The sequence below is a fragment of the Pseudonaja textilis genome, chromosome 3, assembly GCF_049901715.1.
Source record: "Pseudonaja textilis isolate UNSWEBS1 chromosome 3, rPseTex1.2, whole genome shotgun sequence".
NCBI classification, from domain to species: domain Eukaryota; kingdom Metazoa; phylum Chordata; class Lepidosauria; order Squamata; family Elapidae; genus Pseudonaja; species Pseudonaja textilis.
The window spans coordinates 57214137-57238444 of record NC_141992.1 but is presented as its reverse complement, the minus strand read 5'-3'; the positions used below and the strand labels follow the sequence as shown (position 1 = coordinate 57238444).

The 24308-nt window shown below is 38.5% G+C and overlaps 1 protein-coding gene across 1 annotated transcript; it reads right to left on the bottom strand.

The window, feature by feature from the left end:
* Nucleotides 1–3399: 3399 nt before the first annotated feature.
* LURAP1 (leucine rich adaptor protein 1) lies at nucleotides 3400–18311 on the bottom strand. The gene is made up of 2 exons (XM_026707324.2): nucleotides 17486–18311; nucleotides 3400–6276 (listed from the first exon to the last, which is right to left on the bottom strand). The coding sequence occupies exons 1-2, from the start codon at nucleotides 17684–17686 to the stop codon at nucleotides 5563–5565; spliced, it is 915 nt and encodes a 304-aa protein (XP_026563109.1). The 5' UTR covers nucleotides 17687–18311; the 3' UTR covers nucleotides 3400–5562.
* Between the last annotated feature and the right edge of the window lie 5997 nt (nucleotides 18312–24308).

Below are 24308 nucleotides of genomic sequence, written 5' to 3'. Positions count from 1 at the left end.
AGAGGCAGGAATCAACCTATTCTCCAAAGCACCCGAGGGCAGGACAAGGAGTAATAAATGGAAGCATATCAAAGAGAGATCCAATCTACAATTGAGAAATTTCCTTTCAGTGAGAACAATTAATCAGTGAAATAGCTAGTCTCCAGATATTGTGGGTGCTACATCCCTGGATGTTTTTAAGAAGAGATTGGACAGCCATTTGTTTGGAATCAGGTAGGGTCTCCTGCTTAAGCAGGGACTTGAACTAGAAAATCCCTTTCAACTCTTTTATTCTGTAATTCCGAATACATAAACTCATCCACATCATTGTCCTGGCAACAGTATGGAAGTTTTGCCACTCTTCCAAGTCCTAGCTAACTTGATTTTTGAGAGTGATTTCATGTGGATAGTCAGGTGCTGAGCCCAAATTGTACTATTGCTATTGTTAGTACAAATCATTTTCTAATATATTTTTCAGTCATTTCCATCATCCCCCATGATTCTTTCCACCCACAGAGAAAAGGTTATGTTTTCTCTTGGAGAAGTGAATAATTCTAAAATGAAAATGTAATAGTTTGAAGGACTCCAGATCGCTTCCTATAAGAAATTAAATTTAACTCATTACTTCAGTTAAGAAGAGGGTTGAAAAAATATTTGATTTTTTTTTTATCTGAATTTAAGAGAAAGGATTTGTAACTGAGTAATCAAGTAACAAAATATGTGAGGGTGAATTCATCTATCACTGACACTAATTGTACTGGGACTCCTCTCACACAGTCAAGGCTCTTATAATTGGCTTATTTAATTTGGGTTTTAATAGTTCTTGTGAACCAGGACTTTGTTAGAAAACAGTGGTTCAAATTAACTATAATTTAGTACAATATGTGAACTCAACCACTATTAGTATATTGAATGGTTCCTTGTGCTTGCTAGATAGTTCATCAGATTTGCCCACATGGTACTGATAAAAACAGGAGTGAAAAACATCAGAGAGAGCTCATTCCCAGAATAAATTTAGTTAGTTTTCTTAAAAATTTTATACTTCTTTTCCCCATAGGATTCACAGTCTTAACATGGAAAGCCTTTAAATGTAGGTGTAAGCCATGAATAACTCCTTGGGAACTGAAGCTATATTTTAGCACTCAACCACATGGGTGGAGACTGACCAGATGGGTGTATCTGATCCCTATCCATGTGAAATCACTTGATTATCCTTCAATCCTTGTAACAGCCATTCCAGAAATAGCAGTTCCTATATCGGTTCCATAAACAGTCAAAACTTCTCAGAATAATAAAAGTGGCCAAACAAACCCGTAAAAGTGATAGCATTGTAAATTGTGAAGCATAATACTGTATATAGCTGAAAATTTGTAATAGATGCAAATCTGAAGAAGTATCACACTGAAAGCTATGCAATGCAGAGGGCAAGGTCTAGGTTTGAACATTTCAATCCTATCTGCTAAATCTGGTCTTTTACAAAGATAACTGATTATAACTGGATTGGGACAGAAAGGTCATAGAGCTAGCAGGCAAAAATATACCTATACGGAGTAACAAATGAAGGGAAGTAACTCATTTCTCAGACAACTCCTTCTTGCAGACACAAAAGCAGATTGGGAAATGATAATTGTAAACCGAGATTTCAAAGTGCACAAGATTTAAAGATCAGCCTTTATTAATAAATATTTTTTATCCCGCATGGCAACCTTTGCAATGCAAATTGAAGCTCATGAAAATTCAACACAGCATCAATTTACCTTTTATGACATTTTGCACCAAAAGGAAAAAGAAATGCCATATAATTCCATTAGCAATTCAGACTAAAATGTTTTCAGGCTACCATTGATCATGTATGTATAAAACTGCAGACATCAAGATTGGAAGTTTTTGTCTGATATTATTTTCATTATCCCCCAAAACTACCCCCTCTCTTTCCCTCCCTCCCTCTCTCTCTCTGACTTTTAAAGGATAAATCTCAAAAAAGATTATTTCTGTAGCAACAAAGGGAAAGTAGTTGTTTAGATACCAAAGAAAGAGCTACATCAATTACAATCTTTATTGTTCCCTGTTCAATGCAAATGGAGAATTTTCCCTGGGCTAAAATAGTGAAATATTCTGCATTTAATGCTATCATGTGGACATTTTTTCTAAGAAAAAAGGGGGGGAAAGATCAGCATTGTTATGTTTCCAAAACACAAAATACATGCACTGTTCCTAGAAAGCTGCATGCTATGATTTGAGACAGTTTAGCACAACTGATGTTCTGTTCCCATGTAACATGGTTATACTCCATTCCTTCAGTTCTTTCTTCTGAATAGATTACTTTGCAAATGTAAATCCTTTTGTCTTTCCCTTCATCATGTTTATGATTCTCTTGCTTAAATCATTGAAGGGTTGTTGTTGTTTTGCTTCTGCTCTGGAAACATTTGTGCTCCATTTAATGGTATGGCATCGTATGGCCTTTTTTGCAGTGCTCATGGCACAAATTTCCAACAAGGTTATTTAGCTAACATCGAGTGCAGAACACCTCAGAAAAGGAATGTGTAGAAAAGGCAATCACAGGACCAGATTAGAAGTAAATTGCACATTCACAAAGGATGTTTTTAGCTTGAAAAAAGATTGAATAATTTTGAAACAAGCTAAATCCTGTAATAGCTTTGGGTGAAGTGGAATCTCAGTTTGAGGTGCAGATAACACAGACTCATCCCAACAGCCTGCGCCTGTCTTCAACAGTGAAGGGACACAGGGCAGAAAACATCCTGCAACCAAGAAGGCTCCACACTCATTTGCAATACTTGTGACCCTGAGGACACAGATAAACCTCCAAGTGGCCTCAACAACTTTCCAAAAGAATGCAAATGACCAGATATCTACCAGGAATATAAATCCTTCCATTCCACCATCCAGTCAGAGCTGAAGAAGCTTCTTGGGTGAGAATTGAAACATCTTCAAAAGAAAAAACAAGAAAATCCAGTTGCCTCCTGAAAAACCATCTTTGGGTGGAATGGGAAGTATTTAAAACCACAGCATGTGACTCCACTTTACAGTTCTAGTGAGCATTGCTTTCTTTCTGGATCCTCCCTTCCCTAAACACTTTAATTGCAACTTTAATTGTGAACATAATTTATAGCATGGCTGTAATTCATATAATTCATTGCATTTTATGGCCCAATTAAAAAGAAAGCTGAGCAATTGTTTCTTGAGCCACAACATTCTTTGTATTGTTAAGTTTAGGGTTTGTGTATGTATTTTTGTCATTTACCTTTTTCTGATCTGCGATAAACTGATATGAAAGGTGCACATTTTAAGACTTTTTCAGTATTCTCTTGGACTGAGTCTTAATTCTAAAAAAAACCCTTGATTTTCCCTTCCCCACTCCACACCACATGCGCACATGGACACATAAGAAAATAGATGAAACACGGTCTGTATAATCTTGTTAATCCATCACACACCAGCAATATTATCTCCATCAAAATTAGAATTACTTTGTAATCCTAACAAAGATTGCTTCCAGATGAGTATTTTATTACAAAATCACAACAAAATCACTGGAATTTATTAAGAAAGGAAACTTATGCATAAACCTTCCATGTTTTCCTACTCCCTCTGGTGTCTTTTTCCATGGGGAAGGAAGTCTGACTTTTCTGAGAAACAGAGCAAAATAATATGGGCTTCCAATGAGGAAATTTCAAGTAGCTAGCTCTTCTACTACCTTTTTCAAGAGATATGACTTTAACCTGGGGAGAATATATATTGGGCAAAATGAGATTATCATACCTCAGTTTCTTATAAATTTATTTTTTTGTTGGCAGTTAACCCACCCCTTTCCTAAGAAAATGAAATATTTTAGGATATACTAAAAAGGCAGAATATTCTTCCTAAAAAGAGAAGTAGAAACTCACCCCCACCTTTGTTAATGGATGGACCATTAAGGCCTGGGTCAGAGTATTCTACATAACAAAGCCCTCTACCCATCTCACCACATGGCCTGGGAAGATTGCATCAGTCAGCATTCAGGTGAAGCCATGTGATCTAGACAAAGTCTACAAAGTTAGCTAAGACCCCCGCCCCTGGGAGTCTGACGGCCAATGGGATACATTTCTTACACAGGAACAGGAAACAGTAAGGTGTGGCCCAACAGAAGGCATAAAACTAAGGGCCTCAGCATCTCAGCCCTTCCTTCCTTTCCTTCATCTTGAAGCATGTGATCATTCTTTTCACTTTGGAGCTCCAAGCCATGTGGTCCTGTCCACCATTAATTAATTTCCAAACAGCCTCCATATTTCCAGTGTCTTTTTCCCCACTTGGAACTGCACCCAGAAGGATATTTCTTCCAACATTTTAAAGCCAGTATAGAGCTGCCATTTAAAACTATGACTTTGAAACTCAAAATTTGGATGCACATACAGCTGTTTTTTTTTACTTGGATCCCATGAATGTTGGTTTGCCAGTGTTATGGTTATAGCAAACAGCTAGTCAGGGCACTTTTGCAGTCTAATGCAACGTCACTAGTGATTCCTTTTTCCTTTTTCCATCCCTGCTTCCAACTCAAGGCAAATCAATTTACCTCCAAAGTATACCACAAAAATCTCAGTTATTTTCCAAGCCTAATGTAAAGTGTGTGAGAGGTTATCTCTATATATTTGCTGCACTTTTGTGTTACTTGCAGTCATTTAAAAGTGCAGCACAACACTTAAGCTTCAGTTCTTCAAGGCTTTTCAAGACTCATTAAACTGGGGGTGGGGTCTTCAAACTTGACAAATTTAAGTTTTGTGGACTTCAACTCCCAGGATTCCTCCTCTGGTCGTGTTAGCTCAGGAATTCTGGGAGTTGAAGTCCACAAGTTTTAAACTTGCCAAGTTTGAAGACCCTTGCATTAAACCAACAGACTCCCCCACTATTTTCCTCAGATTCAGGTTCAGGTGGAAAGTTGGTTCTCATGGTTACCAGAATGAAGGACATATTCAGTCTGTTGAGTGTAGGAAATGAATGTGTAGGCTTCTCTGCAGAATTCTACATTCCTTTCTTAAACCTAAGAGGTAACTCAAACATCAAGCAAATGAAGAAGCAGTATTTCCTACGACATTAATAATAATAATAATAACATTGATTAAAACATTGATTATAGTATCAAAGGTTTGCCTCTGGTTTCTTTCATTAAAAAATACCAGTTATTCCTAGGGCAGTATTGGTTACATGCAGTAGGATTGAGTGCTACTCAGGTGAACAGCTTTGTCAAAACCTGAAAGTCCAGCCTATGAGCCTACGCCCACTTCCACTCACATGGAAACTAGAACTGGGGCACAAAAGTGCAGCATTGGCAGGCCAAAAGCTTTCAAATAGAGGTGTACAGTATTTTCATATGCCCTCATTCTTGGCAAAAGCTTAAGATCTTAGAAGACAAATGCCATCTGGCTAATATACTTATGTTCTGTCCATCAGCAAATATGTCTCAACAGTTCTGGTCAAAACAAAAGACATTCAGACAAAGAGAGCACAGCTTGCAGTCCAAGGTGCAAAAAGACTAGTGCATAAAACCTGGAATCTCTTTATGTTTATCCAGGCAGCCAGTCAGGGATGCTACAAAAATGTCACATCTTCTTGAGACTCTGCCCACTGCCATTGACCATCATATTCCAGGTGCTTCCTGTTATCGAGCCTGCAATTTTCTGAATCCATTTTGCTCTTCCTGGAGGCCTTTACTGCTACACTCTCTTTGCTTGGTTGCTCAGCAGCTGCAGCAGTAAATTTCTCCTCAAGGCTCTGCACTAGCTTAGGGACTTGTCTTCCCAAGATCCCATTAGCCGTTGGTGGTGACACCTGAACAGGTGCACTTAGCTTGTTAAAACTTTGATTCTTAACTAAACCAGAGGCCCATTCAGGATAAGTTTTGCTTTTGTCTTGCTCTTTGTCCATCTTTGCAAGAAAGACTCTCTCTAGATCTGCCTTTGATCTTTCTAATTCACTTCTGCCCAGAGGTCTACCTAAGGTAGGTGACATTATGGGTTCCACAGGGGAGCTTTGTCCATATTCATCCATATCATCAGCTAGTGTATCCAAATAGCTACCAACAGATATACTATCCAGTTTGTCATTGGGATCCTGAAGGCTATTCCAGCTGCCTCGTCGGGATGTATCTTGACTTTCTACCAAGCTATACTGACTGCTGGTAAGGCTGCTGCAGCGGCTGGTTAGCATTCCTTTTTCCTCAAGAAACCACTTGACAGCTTCTATTCCATCATTCACAGCTACCAATTGATGGAGGATCTTGATATCTATTGCTCTTAGATAGGCCTGTGGATGAAAACAGAAGATATAATCAGATCATTTGCTGGATGGAAGATCTTCAAGGTAAATTAGACCAGGGATGTCAAACTGGTGGCCTGTGGGCCGGTTGTGCAGGCCACACCCATCCCAGCTCTGCAAATGGGGAAAAGGTCACAAAATGTCACATGACAGCAATGTGACCTGGCGAGTTTGACACCTGTGCTGTAAACTATATAATAGTTAAAGGCCCAATATTTCTCAATATAAACCACACCAACTACGGAAATGTATCTAAAGGTCAATGTTTCACATCTAAGTGAGCTCAGGATGTTTCCATATGCCAAACAATACCCCACCCATTCTAACAAGACAAGTTGTTAATGATCCTTCTCCAATACACATGAATGTTCCCACTGAGTTGAGTGAAATGGAAAGGAAAGGATTGTTTTATTTATTTATTTCTCAGTCGCTTACAAGATAATAGATATAAGTATAAACATGAGTAAGAATACAGGAAATAAGTACGAATAAATGGGGGCAATATGACAGGGACAGTAGGCATGATGGTGCACTTATTCACGCCCCTTACAAACCTCTTAGGAATGGGGTGAGGTCAATAGTGGTTAGTTTGAGGTTAAAGGATTGGTGGGTTAGAGGATGTAACAACAGAGTCAGGTAGTGCATTCCAGGCATTGACCACTCTGTTGCTGAAGTCGTACTTTCTGCAATCATGTTTGAAGCGGCTTACACTGAGTTTGTATCTGTTGTGTGCTCTTGTATTGTTGTTGTTGAAGCTGAAGTAGTCATTGACTGGTAGGACATTGTAGCAGATAATTTTGTGTGTTACGCTTAAGTCTTATCAATTTTTTATTTTTTTATTTTTTATTGTGTATCGATGAGAGAAAAAAGAAGAATCTATTGGTAGTCTTAGCCATTGCTGAGATTACCTGCTTAAATTAGGTAATCCTCAATTTACAACAGTTCATTTAATGACCGTTTGAAGTTATAACACCACTGAAAAAAGTGACTTATGACCATTTTTCACATGTATGACCATTAGAGCATTCCTATGGTCATGTGATTTACATTTGGAAGCTTGACAACTGGTCCATAGTTATGGCGTTGGCAGTGTCCCAGGACTATGTAATTTCCTTTTGTGACCTGACAAGCAAAGTCAATGGGGAAATAAGATTCACTTAACAACCGTGTTCCTAACTTAACAACTGCAGTTGTTCACTTAACAACTGTGGCAAGAGAAGTCATAAAACAGGGCAAATTTCTCATTTAGCAACATAAACTTCAGGCTCAATTACGATCGTAAGTCCAGGCTACCTGTCTTCCCAAGGATTGAAAAGGTTTCCCATCTCTGATGTCAGAGATATATATTTCCGCAAAATGTTGAATAATAGGAAAAAGAATAAGTGGAATAAATTGGTAGTGGCGGTCATGTCTATGAACACGAAATTATATAGTTAGTCATAGGTATTCTCTTGAACAAAACTAGAATTTATTTCCTTATTCTCTGAAATAAAAGTCCTAAACATTTACCATCATGGAATTGCACAACTACTAAATTATGTATAAATATTTTGAACTTTGAAATAATTAAAAAACTACAGTATGTGTGGTCAAGCCATGAGCCATGAAAATATATTATCTTCAAAATCAAAAGTATACTCACTGATATTATGGAAAACTCCATCCTCATTATAAATTGTCTAGTAATTGACACTGGAATAATGTACATCCCATTCTAATGTAAATGGTCTTGTATGATTTATAATGTAATATATTTGGACCATTGCACTTGGGTGTTGGGGGACGCAGTGGCTCAGTGGCTAAGATACTGAGCTTGTTGATCAGAAAAGTGAGCAGTTTGGTGGTTCGAATCCCTAGCACCGCATAATGGAGTGAGCTCCGTTACTTGTCCCAGCTACTGCCAACCCAGCAGTTCGAAAGCATGTAAAAATGCAAGAAGAAAAATAGGGACCACTTTGGTGGGAAAGTAACAGTGTTCTGTGTGCCTTCAGCATTTAGCCATGCCGGCCACATGACCACAGAGACGTCCTTGGACAGTGCTGGCTCTTCGGCTTTGTAATGGAGATGAACACTGCCCCCTAGAGCTGGAAACAACTTGAACACATGTGCGAGGGGAACCTTTACTTTTACTTTTACTTGGATGTTGTAATTTTCTGGGAAATCTGGGTGAAAACTCTATTTTTTCCCATCAAGTACCACCAGATATGCTGTAATTGCCATAATGCTCAGTTAAAATCTAACACTAGTTTGGAAATGTCTACCACATGTGGCAAAATAGGAGGAATTCTAGCCTTCTATCTACTCTAGTACCATAAAAAATGTGAACTAAGCATAAACCTTGGAAGCTTTAGCACCAACACTTGTAGAGGCACCAAGCTGGGAATGACTGAATCAATGAATCAACAAGGAGAAGGCATTTCTATTCATTAAAAATGTTATATTTTAATCTTTTTTACTACTGGATTTGCCATTAAGCCTTCTTGCAATTTTGCCTCCATAAGCAAATTCATTAATACAACTAGCCATATAAGGCCCTAGGACAGGAGTCCCCAAACTTGGCAACTTTAAGACTTGTGGACTTCAACTCCCAGAATTCTCCAGCCACCATCTGTCTCTATCTGTTTATTTTTTAGAATCTGGCATTTTCCCCAATTACTACGAGCTTTTGAGAAGTGACATGGTAAAGATTTAAAGTTTTTATGTACCAAGTAGCAATGGCAAACAGCTCCTAACAAAGAGAATAATCCAACATTATTTGATTGTGAAACAGCTGCTGGGCTATATGAATCAACTTCAAGCAAATTGGAGCTGCCAAAGAGTTCGGTTTGTTTACTCTTCAGTGTTGCCCTGCAAGAATAGGAGATGCAGTCACAAAGGGCAGAAGAGAGGTAAAGTTCTTGTAAAGCTACCACAAAACTTGTTTAGAGAAGCTTGATTTATTAGCCGTGATTCAAAGAAAACAGTATTGGTAAATGATTCCAGCTGGACTAGATAATGTTGAACTAGCAGATGACAGCTGTGAGCACCATGGACAGAGGGGAACAGTTCCAAAAATACATGCTTAAAAATTAACCAAAAGGAATGTGCCTATAGCTTAAGAAGAGCAACCCATGGAAAATGGGAATACTCGAAGACACAGATTGAGGTGGCTTCATAGATTATTCCAGCAAAGCATGATATAGAGGGATCTTCACCTTCTATAAATATCTGTTTATAGAATTCTTGACTTAAATGACAATTTATCACATGCAAAATATGGCTGCTTACAATCCTCCCACACTAGTATTTCCAATAATGATTGTAATTATCTATGGAGATTCTCAGTTATCCAGGTCATGGTTGTCCCAAAGGTGTTTTTTCAAAAGGCAACTGGACTTTCTGGTTTTTCTTTGAAGACATTTCATTTCAAGAGCTGAAGAAGTTTCTTGGGTGAGAAGCAAAAAGAAAAACAAGAAAGTCCAGTTGCCTCTTGAAAAACCGCCTTTGGGATGGTGATTGTAATGTGAAAATAATTTCAGCTTGATATATTCCACATTTGCAACTTCTTTACCCTGAAACCAAAGCAACAAATTCAGCACCATTTGTTAATATAAAGCAGGGGTCTTCAAACTTGACAGCTTTAAGACTTGTGGACTTCAGCTCCCAGAATTCCTCCTCCAGTCATGTTAGCTCAGGAATTCTGGGAGTTGAAGTCTTAAAGTCTTAAAGCTGTCAAGCTTGAAGACCTTTGATATAAAAGAAGGGATGGGAAGAATCAGATTCTATCAAGGATCTTGACCTGGTTTTATTGAGGTGGAATGGTCCTGATACCTAGGTGTGTTTTTAAAGGAATTGAAGAAAATCAGTTTGATTTTCCTGTGATAATTTTCCATAGTTGTCTTTGAAATGAATATTTCTCTAAGTAGCAGATTAGTATATACAATTAATAATCTCTACATTTTAGTTGTGCAATTTGACCTTAGAAAGTAGAAATGTGAATGAACAAGTGGAGGAATTGTATCCACGGAAGTATTTGTCCAGAAACCTTTTCAAAACATCAGGAAAAGGCTTGAGAACAAATAGGACATGAATCCAGTTGCACAAGGCTATAGTCCTATTTTTGAACAAAAGCAAACACCTGGTGTTTGTTCAAGAGCTGTGACTAACATGTTGCAGCAATTCCCAAAGAGTGGAATGAATTGTTTTATCTGAAACTGGATGAATAACTTGGAGGGAAGGGAAGAGGAAAGGCTCTGAATTCCATCTTAATTGTTATTTGTAGCTTTCAAAATAAACTCTTTATTTTTAAAAATTCAAAGAAAATACAGTGCCAACAGCACCTATATTTCTTGGCAATGTCAATATGCCTTTCTAAACCTTATAAACTTAGCAATGTATTTTAATGGTACATCAGCTAGAACAGATACCCAGTCAAAAACACATCCAATATATCTGACTGTAGGTCATTTTACCTGAGGTTCCTGTGAATTACAGTGCAAAATATCTGGAAAGGCACAGTAGGAAGATGACTCATTAAGAGTGAGGTGTGGTTGATTAACCATGTTCATAAATCCACCTCAGGTTAATGAGGAAGGCAAATTCCTCTGAAAATACTCCCACTTTGGAAATGAGATTAACTCTGTAGAATGCTCCAAGAATGAATCACAGGATTCATTTCATCGGGCAGCTGCTGACTTTTTTAATGGTTCCTTGTTATAGGGTTAAATTTGTTTTCAAAACAAAAAGGCTTTATTTTAAAATATGCATTATTTCAGCCTTAAATATCAAGAACCCATAAGACATAGAATGGAATGGAATGGAATGGAATGGAATGGAACGGAACGGAACAGAACAGAACAGAACAGAACAGAATAGAAAATGGAGTTGGAAGGGAACCTGGAGGTCTTCTAGTCCAACCCCTTATTCAGGCAGAGAAAATCCTATACCCTTTCGGACAAATGGTTGTCCAATCTCTTCTTAAAAACTTACAGTGTTGGAGCATTCATAACTTCTGGATGCAATTTGTTCCACTGATTAATTGTTCTGTCAGGAAATTTCTCCTTAGTTCTAAGTTGCTTGTCTCCTTGGTTAGTTTCCATCCATTACTTATCAATGCTTATCCATTCCATATTAAGCAGCCTTATAAAGAATAGGTGCCTAAAGGCCAATAATAAGGATCTTTTCAATGGGAGATGCAGCTATTGATCTGAAATGGGTCTCTTCAGTAACAGAGCCAATAGTTAAGGTGCTGGCCTAGAAGAAAAGTGTTAGTCCTCTCAAAGCATGGAAGCTGGCTGGATGACTTTGGACTAGTCACTGTCTCTCAGCCCACAACTTGCCTTGTTGTTGCGAGGAAAACAGGAAGCAAAGCATTATATAAACTGCACAAAGTAAAGGTAAGATATACAGGTAATCCTCGACCTACAAACCATTCATTTAGTGACAATTCAAAGTTGCAACGGTACTGAAAAAAAGTGACATGACCATTTTTTACACTTAGGACTATTGCAGCAGTCCCATGATTACATGATCAAAATTGGCAACTGGTATGTATTTATGATGGTTGCAATGTCCCTGAGTCATAAGATAATCTTTTGTGATTTTCTAACAGGCAAAGTCAATGGGGAAGCGAGGTTCATTTAATCACTGTATTTTTAACCTAAGAGTGATTCGCTTAACAACTGGGGCAAGGTAAGTTGTCAAACAGGGCAAAACTCCTTAACGAATGTCTTGCTTAGCCACATAAATTTTGGGCTCAACTGTGGTTGTAGGTTGAGGACTATCTATAAATCTATTAATAAATAAGTGTTAAAATAGACACATGGATCCTTTACGCCCTCCAATGAAAGATGCCTTACACCGATTGTACTGTCTGTTCAGTCTCAGGCAAAATGATTTTTATTTTCTTAGGCCTTTGTAATTTATAAATAAATTTACCACATCTATTCTATTCTATTCTATTCTATTCTATTCTATTCTATTCTATTCTATTCTATCCTATCCTATCCTATCCTACTCTACTCTACTCTGCTCTATTCTAGACATTTTAAATCTTCTGGCTGATGCTTTTATTATTCATTAGCATGTATTTAATTAATGTGTTACTTTTTTGTGTATTTGAATTATTACTCTGTGGGTTTTTCTCTTAATCTTGTCATTATTATGTATAACAACCCATCTGGAAAAACTTTGTTTTAAAGGATGGCATATGAGTGTTAAAATTCAATTACAAATCCTTCAGGACTTTGAGATCACAATTATAACATTTTCTCCTCCCATTTTCTCCAAAACAGGAGAAAACTAGGGGGGGAATGCCGTAAAAAAATAGCCCAAATCTCTGATATTTATCTAATACATTGTTTTTCAACCTCAGAAGCTTTAAGATGCATGGACTTCAACTCCCAGAATTCCATGCATCTTAATTTGCTGTGGTTGAGAAATACCGGTCTAACATTTTAACTCTATGCTGGAGCTAATATTGCAGCTATAGATAGTATTACGGTGTATTAAATGATACTTTTAAAATCCCTCAGGACTTTCCTGATTAGACTCTCAACTGTTTTCATTATAATTGGAAATTACTTCCTCAGAATAGAGAAAATAATCTCTACATTGATGGGCATATTGTGCACATTGTAGTCTTGCTTTTGAACTAAAATGATGCTAAAGAATTCCAATAGCATAGTGATTGTCTGAGATTTATGTGCCAAGGCCTCCCAGGCATTAATCAAAACAATATCCATAGTGAACTACAGCACTCTCCAATGAAAAGCAGGATGGTACAGAAAGCTTGACAGAATGCAGTTAATAAAATGGGCCATGGCTCTTTACATTTTGTTTGGCACACATCTGACCCAGAAAATTTAAAATACAGATCCCACAAAGAATCCCATCTTCAACAACAATGTTCGTGAAAATGATCCTATGATTTCATTTTCCTCTAGCCCAGGCTTGCTTTCAGTTACAAATAGTTCTTTTAGTCACTTAAGAATGATAATCCTAGTACTTTACTCTGTGTTTATTTAGTTTCATCACATAAAATTGCATTTAAAGCATGTAAACCAGTAGGTAGCTAACAAACAAAACACCAAACCGGTGAATTAAATTTACTTTGATAATCAACAATTCAGAAGAGCAGCAGAAAATTACAGAATACAATCAAAACAAAATGCCATGTAAAAGCATAGAGAAAGTTAAAAATTAAATGAAACAACCAACAATTTTCAATCCAGATCAAATATATTCCCACCAAAGATAAAAATCTATTTCACAAACTTTCAAAAAGCTTTTAGAAAGGGATTTTGGAACCTAGATGCCACCATCAGAAAAGCTTCTTCGTGTATTTCACTGAATATATTTTCTAGGACGTTTTTACTCTGAAAAAAGGTAAAAAAGATAAAATCTTTAAGTAATGTTCATTCATGAAATTGTCTTGGAAACAATATGGAAATGGTGTGCCAATCTTTCCTTCAAGGGTGTTTTTTAGCTTCCCAGACTAGCCTGCAGCCCTGATATTCCTCAAATAATAACTGGACTTCCAAGTACAGACCAGATTAGCAGGAATGACTACGTGCTGAGGCCTGGATCAAGTGTCCCAAACAAGATAAGAAGAAGTTCAAAATACATCACACGTACTTCTCCGTATCAGTTGGTGCAAAGTGATATCCAACAGGATGAATTACGCTCACCTCAAGTTACATTTTGACATTTTATCTGTTGGCCATGGTGGCTGGCATTTAGAGAGCTTGCACTCTAGCACAAGCTTTGGGAAAAGCACGCATGGCCAGCTCACACTGGCTGGAGCAGGAAGTAGGAGCTTTTCTTAATTCTTCTCCTTTACATCTTAGTTTAAGAAGGCACCTTTTGAAAAACAGAGGGTCAGGGAGAATTCACTGTACCAGCCTCGGTAGGAAAGCAGGACACCCAGGAAATCAAGGCTTTCCCACAATGCCTCTATCATTTTTGCCTAAATCATTTTGACAACAACCTTTAATAGGGAAACTACTAACTACTACTTCCTGGATTTACACTTAAGATATAATTATCCTAAGGGAACAAGTTGTGACCACAATTGAGCCCCAAATTTCTGTTGCTAAGTGAAACATTTGTTGAGTTTTGCCTCCTATTATGACTTTTCTTGCCACAGTTGTTAAATGAATCGCTGCAGCTGGTAAATTAGTAACACGGTTGTTAAGTGAAACTGGCTTCCCGATGTTTTACCTTTGAACGGTCGCTAAATGAACTGTTGTGAGTCAAGTGTACCTGAATGGCTCCAAGATGGACATAGAACTTTGCATCAGATGTAGGAATTGGAGGCCATCAAGTTAGACTTGCTCTGCTGGCAATTCTAGGACATGTGGTTCTGTTTTTGCATGTACATGCGAACAGTGAAAACAGTCTGATTCACCACGTGAAAATCAACCTCCTAAATCAGCCATTTGTGGCAGTGCAGCATGTAACTTAATCCATCCCAACTGTTTTCCTTCCATGTTTCTCAGCATCCTCGTAAATGAAGGAAGTTCGTGATGGAAACAAAGTATATGACGGATGAAAATACCCTCAGTTTGAAAAATAAAAACAACACCCTCTTGCTAAGAAACCTTATGAGTATGTTCATGCTGCGGAGCAGATGTCTCCCTTAGGCAAACAGCCAGGCCTGTGTGTGTGGAGAATGGAGGCCTGTTTCATTGCATTCTGTTTTCTGCCTGGAGAAACAATCTTGGGACAAACCCATTTTCTCTCATTCTCTATTTTGTGTTGAGATGGAAAAGTAATACTTAAATGCCAAGTTCCATATGAAAGATCATTTTAAAAGTGGGGATTTGATAAGTGTTGAGGCACAGCTGCTTATTACAATGCTGATTGTGATATATGGTTCCTAAATTTAAACAATGAAAGATCAGAAGTAACCTGAAGAACAATCAACTTGAAATTTTACATAACAATATTTTCCATTTTTATGGATATCTCAATAGATTAATAACACAATCCTGTATATATTGATTCAGAAATAAATAAATCCAAGTTCAGAGGAATTTATTCTCATATAAATGGGCTGCAGTGTAAATCACACCTGGATGACACACTGCAGTTATTTAAATAATTTATTTCATTGGGTTTAGAGCTCAACTTCCAGACACCTCCGGGTGGCTTACATATTAAAAGTAGAAACAGAGAAATGAAAATAAAAAAGAGAAACATGTACATCTGTTTTGTGGCTATTATTTTTAAAAATCATTTTACTATAGATGCATTTTTCAAAGTTAATCTTTGTTAATAATGTTATTTTATTTTATTATGGATATTTTGTATGTAATAGATGAACCTGTAAGCCTCTGAGAATCATTTGACTATGGCTGGTAATAAAACAAATTAATAAATGTATTTTTCCCCTTACCATCTCCAATTCTTGGAGACTCCCTGGACAAATCCTTGCAGTTTTCTTGGCAAGGATTTTCAGAAGTGGTTTGCCATTGTCTCCTTCCTAGGGCTGAGAGAAACTGACTGGTCCAAGATCACCCAGCTGGCTTCGTGCCTAATGATGGATTAGAACTCATAACCTCATGATTTCTAACTACACCAAAGTGGCTCTAAGAAATGTATACTATTTGAATCTCCCTTGCCCTAAGGTTCAATTATAAATCTCCCATGATGCAATTTGCATGATTAAAAACAATCATAATAATAACTTGAGCTGCTACCCTGCTTAGCTGATCCTCAGAACAGTTAAGCAGGTTTGGACTTGATTAATACTCAGATGAAAGGCAATCAGACTAACCTGAGAAGTTTTAAAAAAATCTCAAACAGAATAACAAACTATTCAGAGTTATTTTACAATTGAACCAAAAAAATCTTAAAGAACTAGATATGGATGCAGACATGAAGCTATCTAAGAATTAAACTTGACTGAATCTTACCTAGTGCCTGTTTAGTTTAGTTCCAGGTACCAAATAAATTCAAGATGGACACACTAAAATCATTTTATGATTACTTCAAATGCACTGAATGTTTTAGATCCAGTTTATCCATTTTCAAGCTTTTATCTGAATTGGACTAATTAAGAACACCAAGTATGTAATATTTGTGTGTGACCATTTGCATGTGCATATGTGTGTGTGTGTGTGTGTGTGTGTGTGTGTCCATTAATGTGAAGAGAAGATTTGGTCCCTTATTACTTCAATGGAATACTTTGCAGAATCACAAGAACTGCATCACAAGAACTGTGCAGACTTTTAGAGACACACCTTCTTAACTTTGAAACCAGACTTGGACAAGTGTCTCCAGTATCTGAAATCGGGCACCACATTATTTCAATTTCAATCCGGTATTTGAATCGGGCTGGGAAATGGTAGCCTCACCATCAGATGTACAGTATAATGGACTAAGCATTATACAGTATAGATTGAGAACAGAGTGAACTTTTAAAGCTAGACTAATATAAGTAATCAATAACATATAGCAAGCATCTAGCAGAGAAGTATTCTTCCTTTCCAGCCAAGAGAGTAGAAGTGCCTGTCAGATCCAAAAATCTGATGATAAACCTGATTTTGCATCCTGGTGAGGAAAGAGAGGTGAAGCAGATGGGATAAACGGGTGCAGAGCTGCCCACCATTGGATGGGGATGGAGAGGCAGTGCTTGGGACTAGGAACTGGGAAATGGGGGGAGGGCACCCAATAACATCGATAAGCCTATAGAAAAGTAGGCAAACTGGACTAAGCAGTTTGGTCTGGGAACCAACAAATAAAAGATGAGAGCAGAGCTAAGTCTCCAGGACGGTCATTAATGACCAGGTTCAGCAAGGGGCCGTGAGGGGAAGGTGTCCCAAGTTCACTCAACAATAAAAATCTGCCACCCAGGCAGTGGGACTCGGTTTGCTTCCTCTAAAGAAGGAGTGGGGGAGAGGGAACATTTGGAGGAAGATTGGGAAAGAAAACTAAATGTCGCTCGTTGTGTAACGTAATAGAAGGCAAAGCCACCCATTCATAGCGAGGGCTCCTTTCTGCCAAATCAGCTGTTAGTTACTAGCACAGGAAAGGCCACGGCGCGGTTCGGAATGGAAAGGCAAGGGGAATGAATGAAGAGCGAGTTTGGAGGGACAAGATCGTTGCCTTTTCTCCCCTCAAGAGCCAAAAAGGGTGTGTGTGTGCAAAGGGGGCACCCTATCTGTCCGCGCTGAAAGTGGCGGGGGGGGGGGGCTCGTTGTTTCCCGTGACTCACCAGTTCCAGCTTCAGAGCCTTGATCTTCTCCCCCAGCCCGTGGCGCGGCCCCCGATTCGGGCTGTTTCGAAGCAGGTGAGCCGTGGGGTCCCCCCGCAGCCACCGGATCAGCCCGTCCGGAGGTTTCTGTCCGAGTTTCATCTCCAAATCCTTCAGGTCGGGAGGCAGGGGAAGCTCCGCGCCGCTGCCCGGAACCTCCATCCCGGGAAAGGGGCGGCGAAGCGAGAGAGGCTGGATCTGCTTCGGCAGCTGGAAGCGGGCGCTCCTCGCCCCAACCTTCCAGCTGGGCTTTTTGAGCTGAAGCCTCGGCCTGGCGGAGAGTCCCTCCCAGAAGCTCCGGGCGTGTGGGCGGGAGTTCCGCAGGCAGCACCCTTATAAATCGGAGCCTCGCCGTGGGCCTCGGCCGATCTCTCGGCTCCGAGGTCTCCCGGCCGGCTCCTCATCACAAAGCGGGGCTGCTGTCCCCCCCTTCCTCCCCGTCGCCGTCCTTGGATTCCTTCCAGGGGTGATGGAAGCGGCCGGGCATTCAAGCCGGGATGGCTTGGCCGCGTCGCCCGAGCAGGCAGAGCCAATGCCTGGCAAAAGTTCCAGGGGGGCTGCGGGAGCAGCTGCCAGGTCGCCAGGCGAGATCTGATCTGCCCCGTCCGGGGATGGGACCAGCAAACGGCAAAGTCCGATTGGCCTTTCTCTTCTTCTTCCCTAGCGGGGCTGACACCCGCACCGGCCCCCACCGGCGCGGCTCCTCTTGCCCAGCCTCCCCTACCTGCCCGGGATAGGAAACACAATGCGGAGGAGCTAGCCGCCGAGACGGGAGCTCAGCTACCGTAATGCCCCTCGGAGAAGCACATCCCGCCTTACCTTATTTCCTGAGTGGAGAGCAGGAGGAATGAACAAACACCCGCAAATGGAATCCAGCCTGGCTCCGCACATCCCGTTTAGACTCCTTAAGTTTCATTTTACAGGCTGGCTTTTTTTTGCCACGTGTCTTTCCTCCTTTGACCTACATTTGCCTTTTTCTTTTATTACTGTATTTTTATGCCTGTTTATGTTTTATGCTGCTTTTTGGGAGCTCCAGGCATTTTTTTTATACAGTATATAAAATGAGCATTGCTGTTAATAAAGGTTAATGATTTTCATATTGAACAAACATGATGTTGAAAGGGAATGTATACAGCATGTTGTCAGCAGCCAAGAAAGGAGCATTGTCAAGTTGTCCAGGCTGATGTGCAACAAATATATAGGTAGTCCTTGACTTACGATGATTCATTTAGTGACTGTTCAAAGTTATAGGAGTAGTGAAAAAAGTGACTTATGACCGTTTTTCATAGTTACAACCTTTGCAGCATCCCCATGGTCACATAGTCAAAATTTGGATGCTTGGCAACTGGTTCATATTTATGACGGCTGCAATGTCTCTGGGGTCATTTGAACAGCTTTTGCGACCTGCTGAGAAGCAAAGGCAATAGAGAATCCAGATTCACTGAACCATGCTATTAAATGCAGTGATTCACTTAAACGACTGTGGCTTGAAAAGTCGTAAAATGAGGCAAAACTCACTTAACAAATGTCTCACTTCTTAGCAACATAAATTTTGGGCTTGATTGGGAACATAAGTCAAAGACTACCTGAATGTGAAAAATTTGGTTTATAAAGTGTTTTTTAAAATAATTATGTATAAAATACCTTAAAATATTGCTTTTATTTACAAAATAGGTGAATATGGAATAGATATGTAACAGTGCTTACTCCATTAAGGACTATGGCTGAGACTGCACTTCTATTCCAAACATACACATATACACCCTCCTCCTCCTCCTCGTAGTAGTAGTAGTAGTAGTAGTAGTAGTAGTAGTTGTTGTTGTTGTCCAGCTCCTACCATGGCCGGGGCAGGGGGATCTGAAGAAAGTGATATATGTTATCAGTTTGAATCCATGGATGAAGAACGAGGTATAAATTGTATAGCATGCAAATAATTTGACCAGGCATCAGGAAGCTTTCCAATGACTCTAGAATGAATAAGGCGTTTAATTACAGCAATGGAAAATCTCTGTGTTAATCCAGAATGAGTTTGGTATGGATATGTAAGTGTGTTTTCTAAACAGCAAATTTACTTAACGCCTTAGGTGTCCTCGGAATAAAATTTTCCTTAGCTGCTAAGGAGTTAGTTTCATTCTACCCATATAAGCATTTTAGATACAGGTGATACAGGTAGATACAGGTGAATGTTGCTTAATGACTGCCCTGTTTAGTGTCTGAAGTCATGATGGTGCTAAAAAGTAACTTCACAACCAGTCCTCATATTTGTGACAATCACAGACTCCTTGGGCTCATGTGATCACCATTCAGGCACTTCTCAACTGGTGGCCATTTATGATGTTATAGCAACCCATGGACATATGATTCCCACACTTCAGAACCAGCTTCTGTCAAGCAGAGTCAATGAAGAAGATTGTAGTAAAATTGCAAATCTATTTTAATGACAATCAGTCTACAGTGAGCTAGTCGTAGGTATGTGATGCTTTGCTTAGCGACTTTGCTTAGCGATGGAGTTTCCAATCCCAATTATGATCACTAAGCAAAGATATCAAACTAATAGAGGATTCATGGCAATAATAATAATAATAATAATAATAATAATAATAATAATAATAATAATAATAATAATAATAATAATAAACAACTATAGCAGACTGAAGTTCAATAGATAAATCTCTTCTTTCATTGTTGGATTTATATGCTAAGAAAAATTGTGCTATTGATTCTGAGCGTATCATTCACATCTTTAAGATTCAAGAGACTAGCTAAAATAAAGTGTGCTCGCAACTCAAAATGCTTCTTTGCCGATGTTTCTGTGAATATCACTAGACTACAATTTTCCATTTTTCTGAATATGAAATAATTACACTACAGATGTTTTAGGATTTATGGACCAAGGTATTGATGATTACTCAGTACATTGTGGGTAAGTAGTTCAAGGCTAAGTACAATTTACTAACCCAGCCAAGGATGCCTTCCTGTTCAGTCCTCAGGCTCAAAATATTCTTCTTCTGAACTACCTCTGTTCATAGAGACTATCCTCCCTCTCTCTTGCCCTACATTCCCATAATGCTGCAGAAGGCATGTCAACCATGTCAAAACTCATTACTCTAGTTTCTCAACCTCAGCAACTTTAAGTGATGTGAACTGAAACTCGCAGAATTCCCTAGCCAGCACACTGCCTGGGGAATCCTCTTAAAAGTTGCTGAGGTTGAGAATTGAATTACTATGTAGTACAGTTTTACATACCAAATAGCTCCAGCCTGGGAATATGGGATTCATCCATTGTCTCTAAAGAATTTCAATTTCAGATGATTGAGGCAACAATAGTTCTTCCTAGCATCTCACCTAACCTCAAATCTTGCTTTTGCAGGAGCTCTCCACAGTTCTGATCCGTCACTCTTTGATCTATATACCTTTGCACACTTCCTAATTCACCTCTCCCAACTTGGTATTTTCCTGATGTACACAGAATACAGGTCAGCATGTCAGCTTGGAAAGCTGGAAGTTACAGTCCCAACATGTGTGCAAGACACAAATGTGAATGAAGTAATAATAAAAACACCTCCAATTGAAGGGATAAAGCAAGAAAATACATTTATTTGAACCAGGAGAAAGGAAGTGGACTCTTAAGAGTGTGGCTAGCATTTTGAAACAGATGCAAGTGGAATTGCAATTTATAAGTACATAGAAATAAATATATTTTTGCTGAACTCTCAGTATATGATTTCCCCACAATATATTGAAGTAAACTGGCCTGCCACTCATTAGATTACTTTTCTGTGTACTCCTACATAGTGTAGTTAATTTATGGAGATGCGGAAAATTGTGGTTCAATGATTAACATAAGCAAGTTAACCACAGGGAAAGCTACTATTGAGAAAATGGGTGAACAAGCCCATTTAGAATCAAGTAAAAAATAATTTCATTACATTGGGAATTGGAAGATCCATTTCACATTTGGAAATGAAAGAACTATCCACAAAACGTATCAAGAAACACTTTGCAATGGGTCGCTCACGATTCCTTAGAGGATGTGTGTATTTTGCCTTAAGTTCTACTGAATTTACAGGGTTTGGGTAAGGTGTTTCTAACAGTGCCTTAACATGGTGTTTTTAATTGATTTTTCTATTTTCCATTTGTTTGTTCATCTACCAGATTTCCAATGGTAGGTGGACAGCCATCCATACTTACTGAATAATTTAAGGAATAGGTAAATTGTATTAAGTTGAATATTTGGAACATATCTGGAACACACACACACACACACACACACACACACAGATTTAGATTGGCCCCAACTCTGTCAGCTTTTTTGTAAAGCATTTAAAACATGGACGTGCTCCAGGACCCAGGGACTGTGAGATTAAATGACCCCTTGATAAGGTTTTGTAAATAGTTTTGTTTGGCTTTTACCCTCAGGGACCACTGTCAGTGCTTACCTTTGTTAATATTTTAAAATTGATTTTAATGTATTGTTAGCTGCCTAAAGTCACATTTACTAGAGGTGAAACCTATAAATCAATTAGATAAATCAATATTTATCTAATATACAAGCTAAAGGTCGCAAAAGGGAATTGTGTGACCCCAGGACACTGCAATCGTCATAAATATAAATCAGTTGCCAAGCACCTGAGTTTTGATCAAGTGATCACAGGGATGCTGCTATAGTTGTAAGTGTGGAAAAAGGACATAAGTCCCTTTTTTCAGTGCGGTTGTAACTTTGAACGGTCACTAAATAAACTGTGGTAAGTTGAGGACTACCTGTACTAGCATCATTCATTACACCTCTCCATACTTTGTATTGTTGCACATATTCTTGCTTCCAACCACTGCTTCCAACAATACCATCTACTCTTAAATTTTCTGACTTTTTTTTTTGAGGACCTCATGGACACTGTCCAGCTACAACTTTTGACCCATTTATTCGTCCTTCCTTTCTTTATTTTTGCAATTCAGTCCTTAATTATTCTAATTGACCAAATCTTTGCAACATACTAAGTTGCTCATTTTTGTATTCAATTGACATTCATTCATTCAGTACCTATTCAATATTAAACCCATCTCTTCCTTTTTATGACACATACATACTATTTAAGTACCTTCCACATTCAATATGTAAGTTTCTCCTGATACATCCATACAACAAAGTGAACAGAAGTATGTTCTTAAATGCACAAATCTTGGTTAGTTTGGGAAAACACAGTTTTCTCAGTACATATAACATGTACGTGTATAGTATATATAACATGTACTATTTGCAATCTTTACATTGAAATAATGACCTTTATAAAGATCGATTGACTGATGTTACTGATTGGCTGATGTTAATCAGTCAATACTTAATACCATTCTTAACATTTCTCCATCTATTTCACCATATTTAATAAACCCCATCTTATTTTTTTCTTCACATACTACTACTACTAAAGGGTTAACAAGTGATTTCCTCCCTTAGTTCCTGGTTCATATCCTAAATGGGTATTCCTTGGAAACATCTCACATAGCTTTCACTGGCCCATAATGACTGAGCATTATGGAATTTGTAGTCCAGTGTATCTGAAAAATACCAGCTGAAGAAGGCTGATGTAACATATCCAACATAATATCTCCAATCTATAATAATAAAATGCAGAATGAGATTATTAATTTATCAGTCCTGCCATTCTGGCTTATACTTTTCAAATGGTGGATTTTTTTTCTTTGTTTCTCCCACTTGTAGTTGATAGTCATGCAAATCTGAATGGCTAGGAATCAACATAGTAGTTCCCTGAACCACATTATCCCTTCATGGAAAATGAATTCAGCCACAAATTATAGGGAAATGCATGCAATCAGCCATTTCATTGTCAATCTACTCCCAGTTTTTCCAATCCAATAGCAGCAGCAACAACAAAGCAATACAGAAAACACCATCAACGATCAATGACAGAAGAGATCCAGACTGCCCTGTTGAATCTCCTACTTGCCTAGAAGAATGAATTTCAGCCTGGACAGCTGTAGCTACATTTTGACCCTTCTTGGCATTTACTCATCTTAGACTGGAAGGTGCATCAGATGAAAGATGACAAGATGCCTCCAATCCCAAAAAGTAATTTAAAGGAGGAAATCTGGAGGATTCCTCGAGGAAAGTAGTAAGTAATGGCTATTATCCTGTGCAACTCAGACTATCTGGGACACATAGGCAACTGCTTTGCCCTTAGAATAATCTTATTTTATCAAATGTAAGATGCTGCAAACATCCTGACCAGCACTAGATGAGGTTTTGCAGCCTAGATCCAGTAATGCAGAAAAAATCCTGATACCGCTAACCAGCATAGTTCAGTAAGGTAGACTTTATTTGTAGACAAAGTAGACAGGATTTTACTCGGCATCTCCTAGTAAGACTGGAAACATTTCTGCGCAGAATATATATATAGACTATAATGGAATAAATCAGAGATAGAAAAATGCAGACCTCCATTATTCCTTCAATCCTGCTAGGTATCTAGGAAAAAAGGAACTTTTTAATGTTATTTTGGTAAACTCACAAGAAGGCAGTTTATTATCTAAGAAAGCTTCTTGAAGAAAGTTGAAGAACTCCTGATAGTAAGCTAGACTGACCAAGCTGATATGAGTTACTTCTTGTAGTCCTCAGATGACTTTGCCAGTAAGAATAGTGTAGAAGTTCCAAATGCCTACTCTGGGTAATAGTCTTGCTACTCTTAAGAGATTAAATATATTGTAGTCATCACCAGCAAACAGAAAAAATGGCCCTTCTGTGAAACAATGTGAAAATGGAATGGGA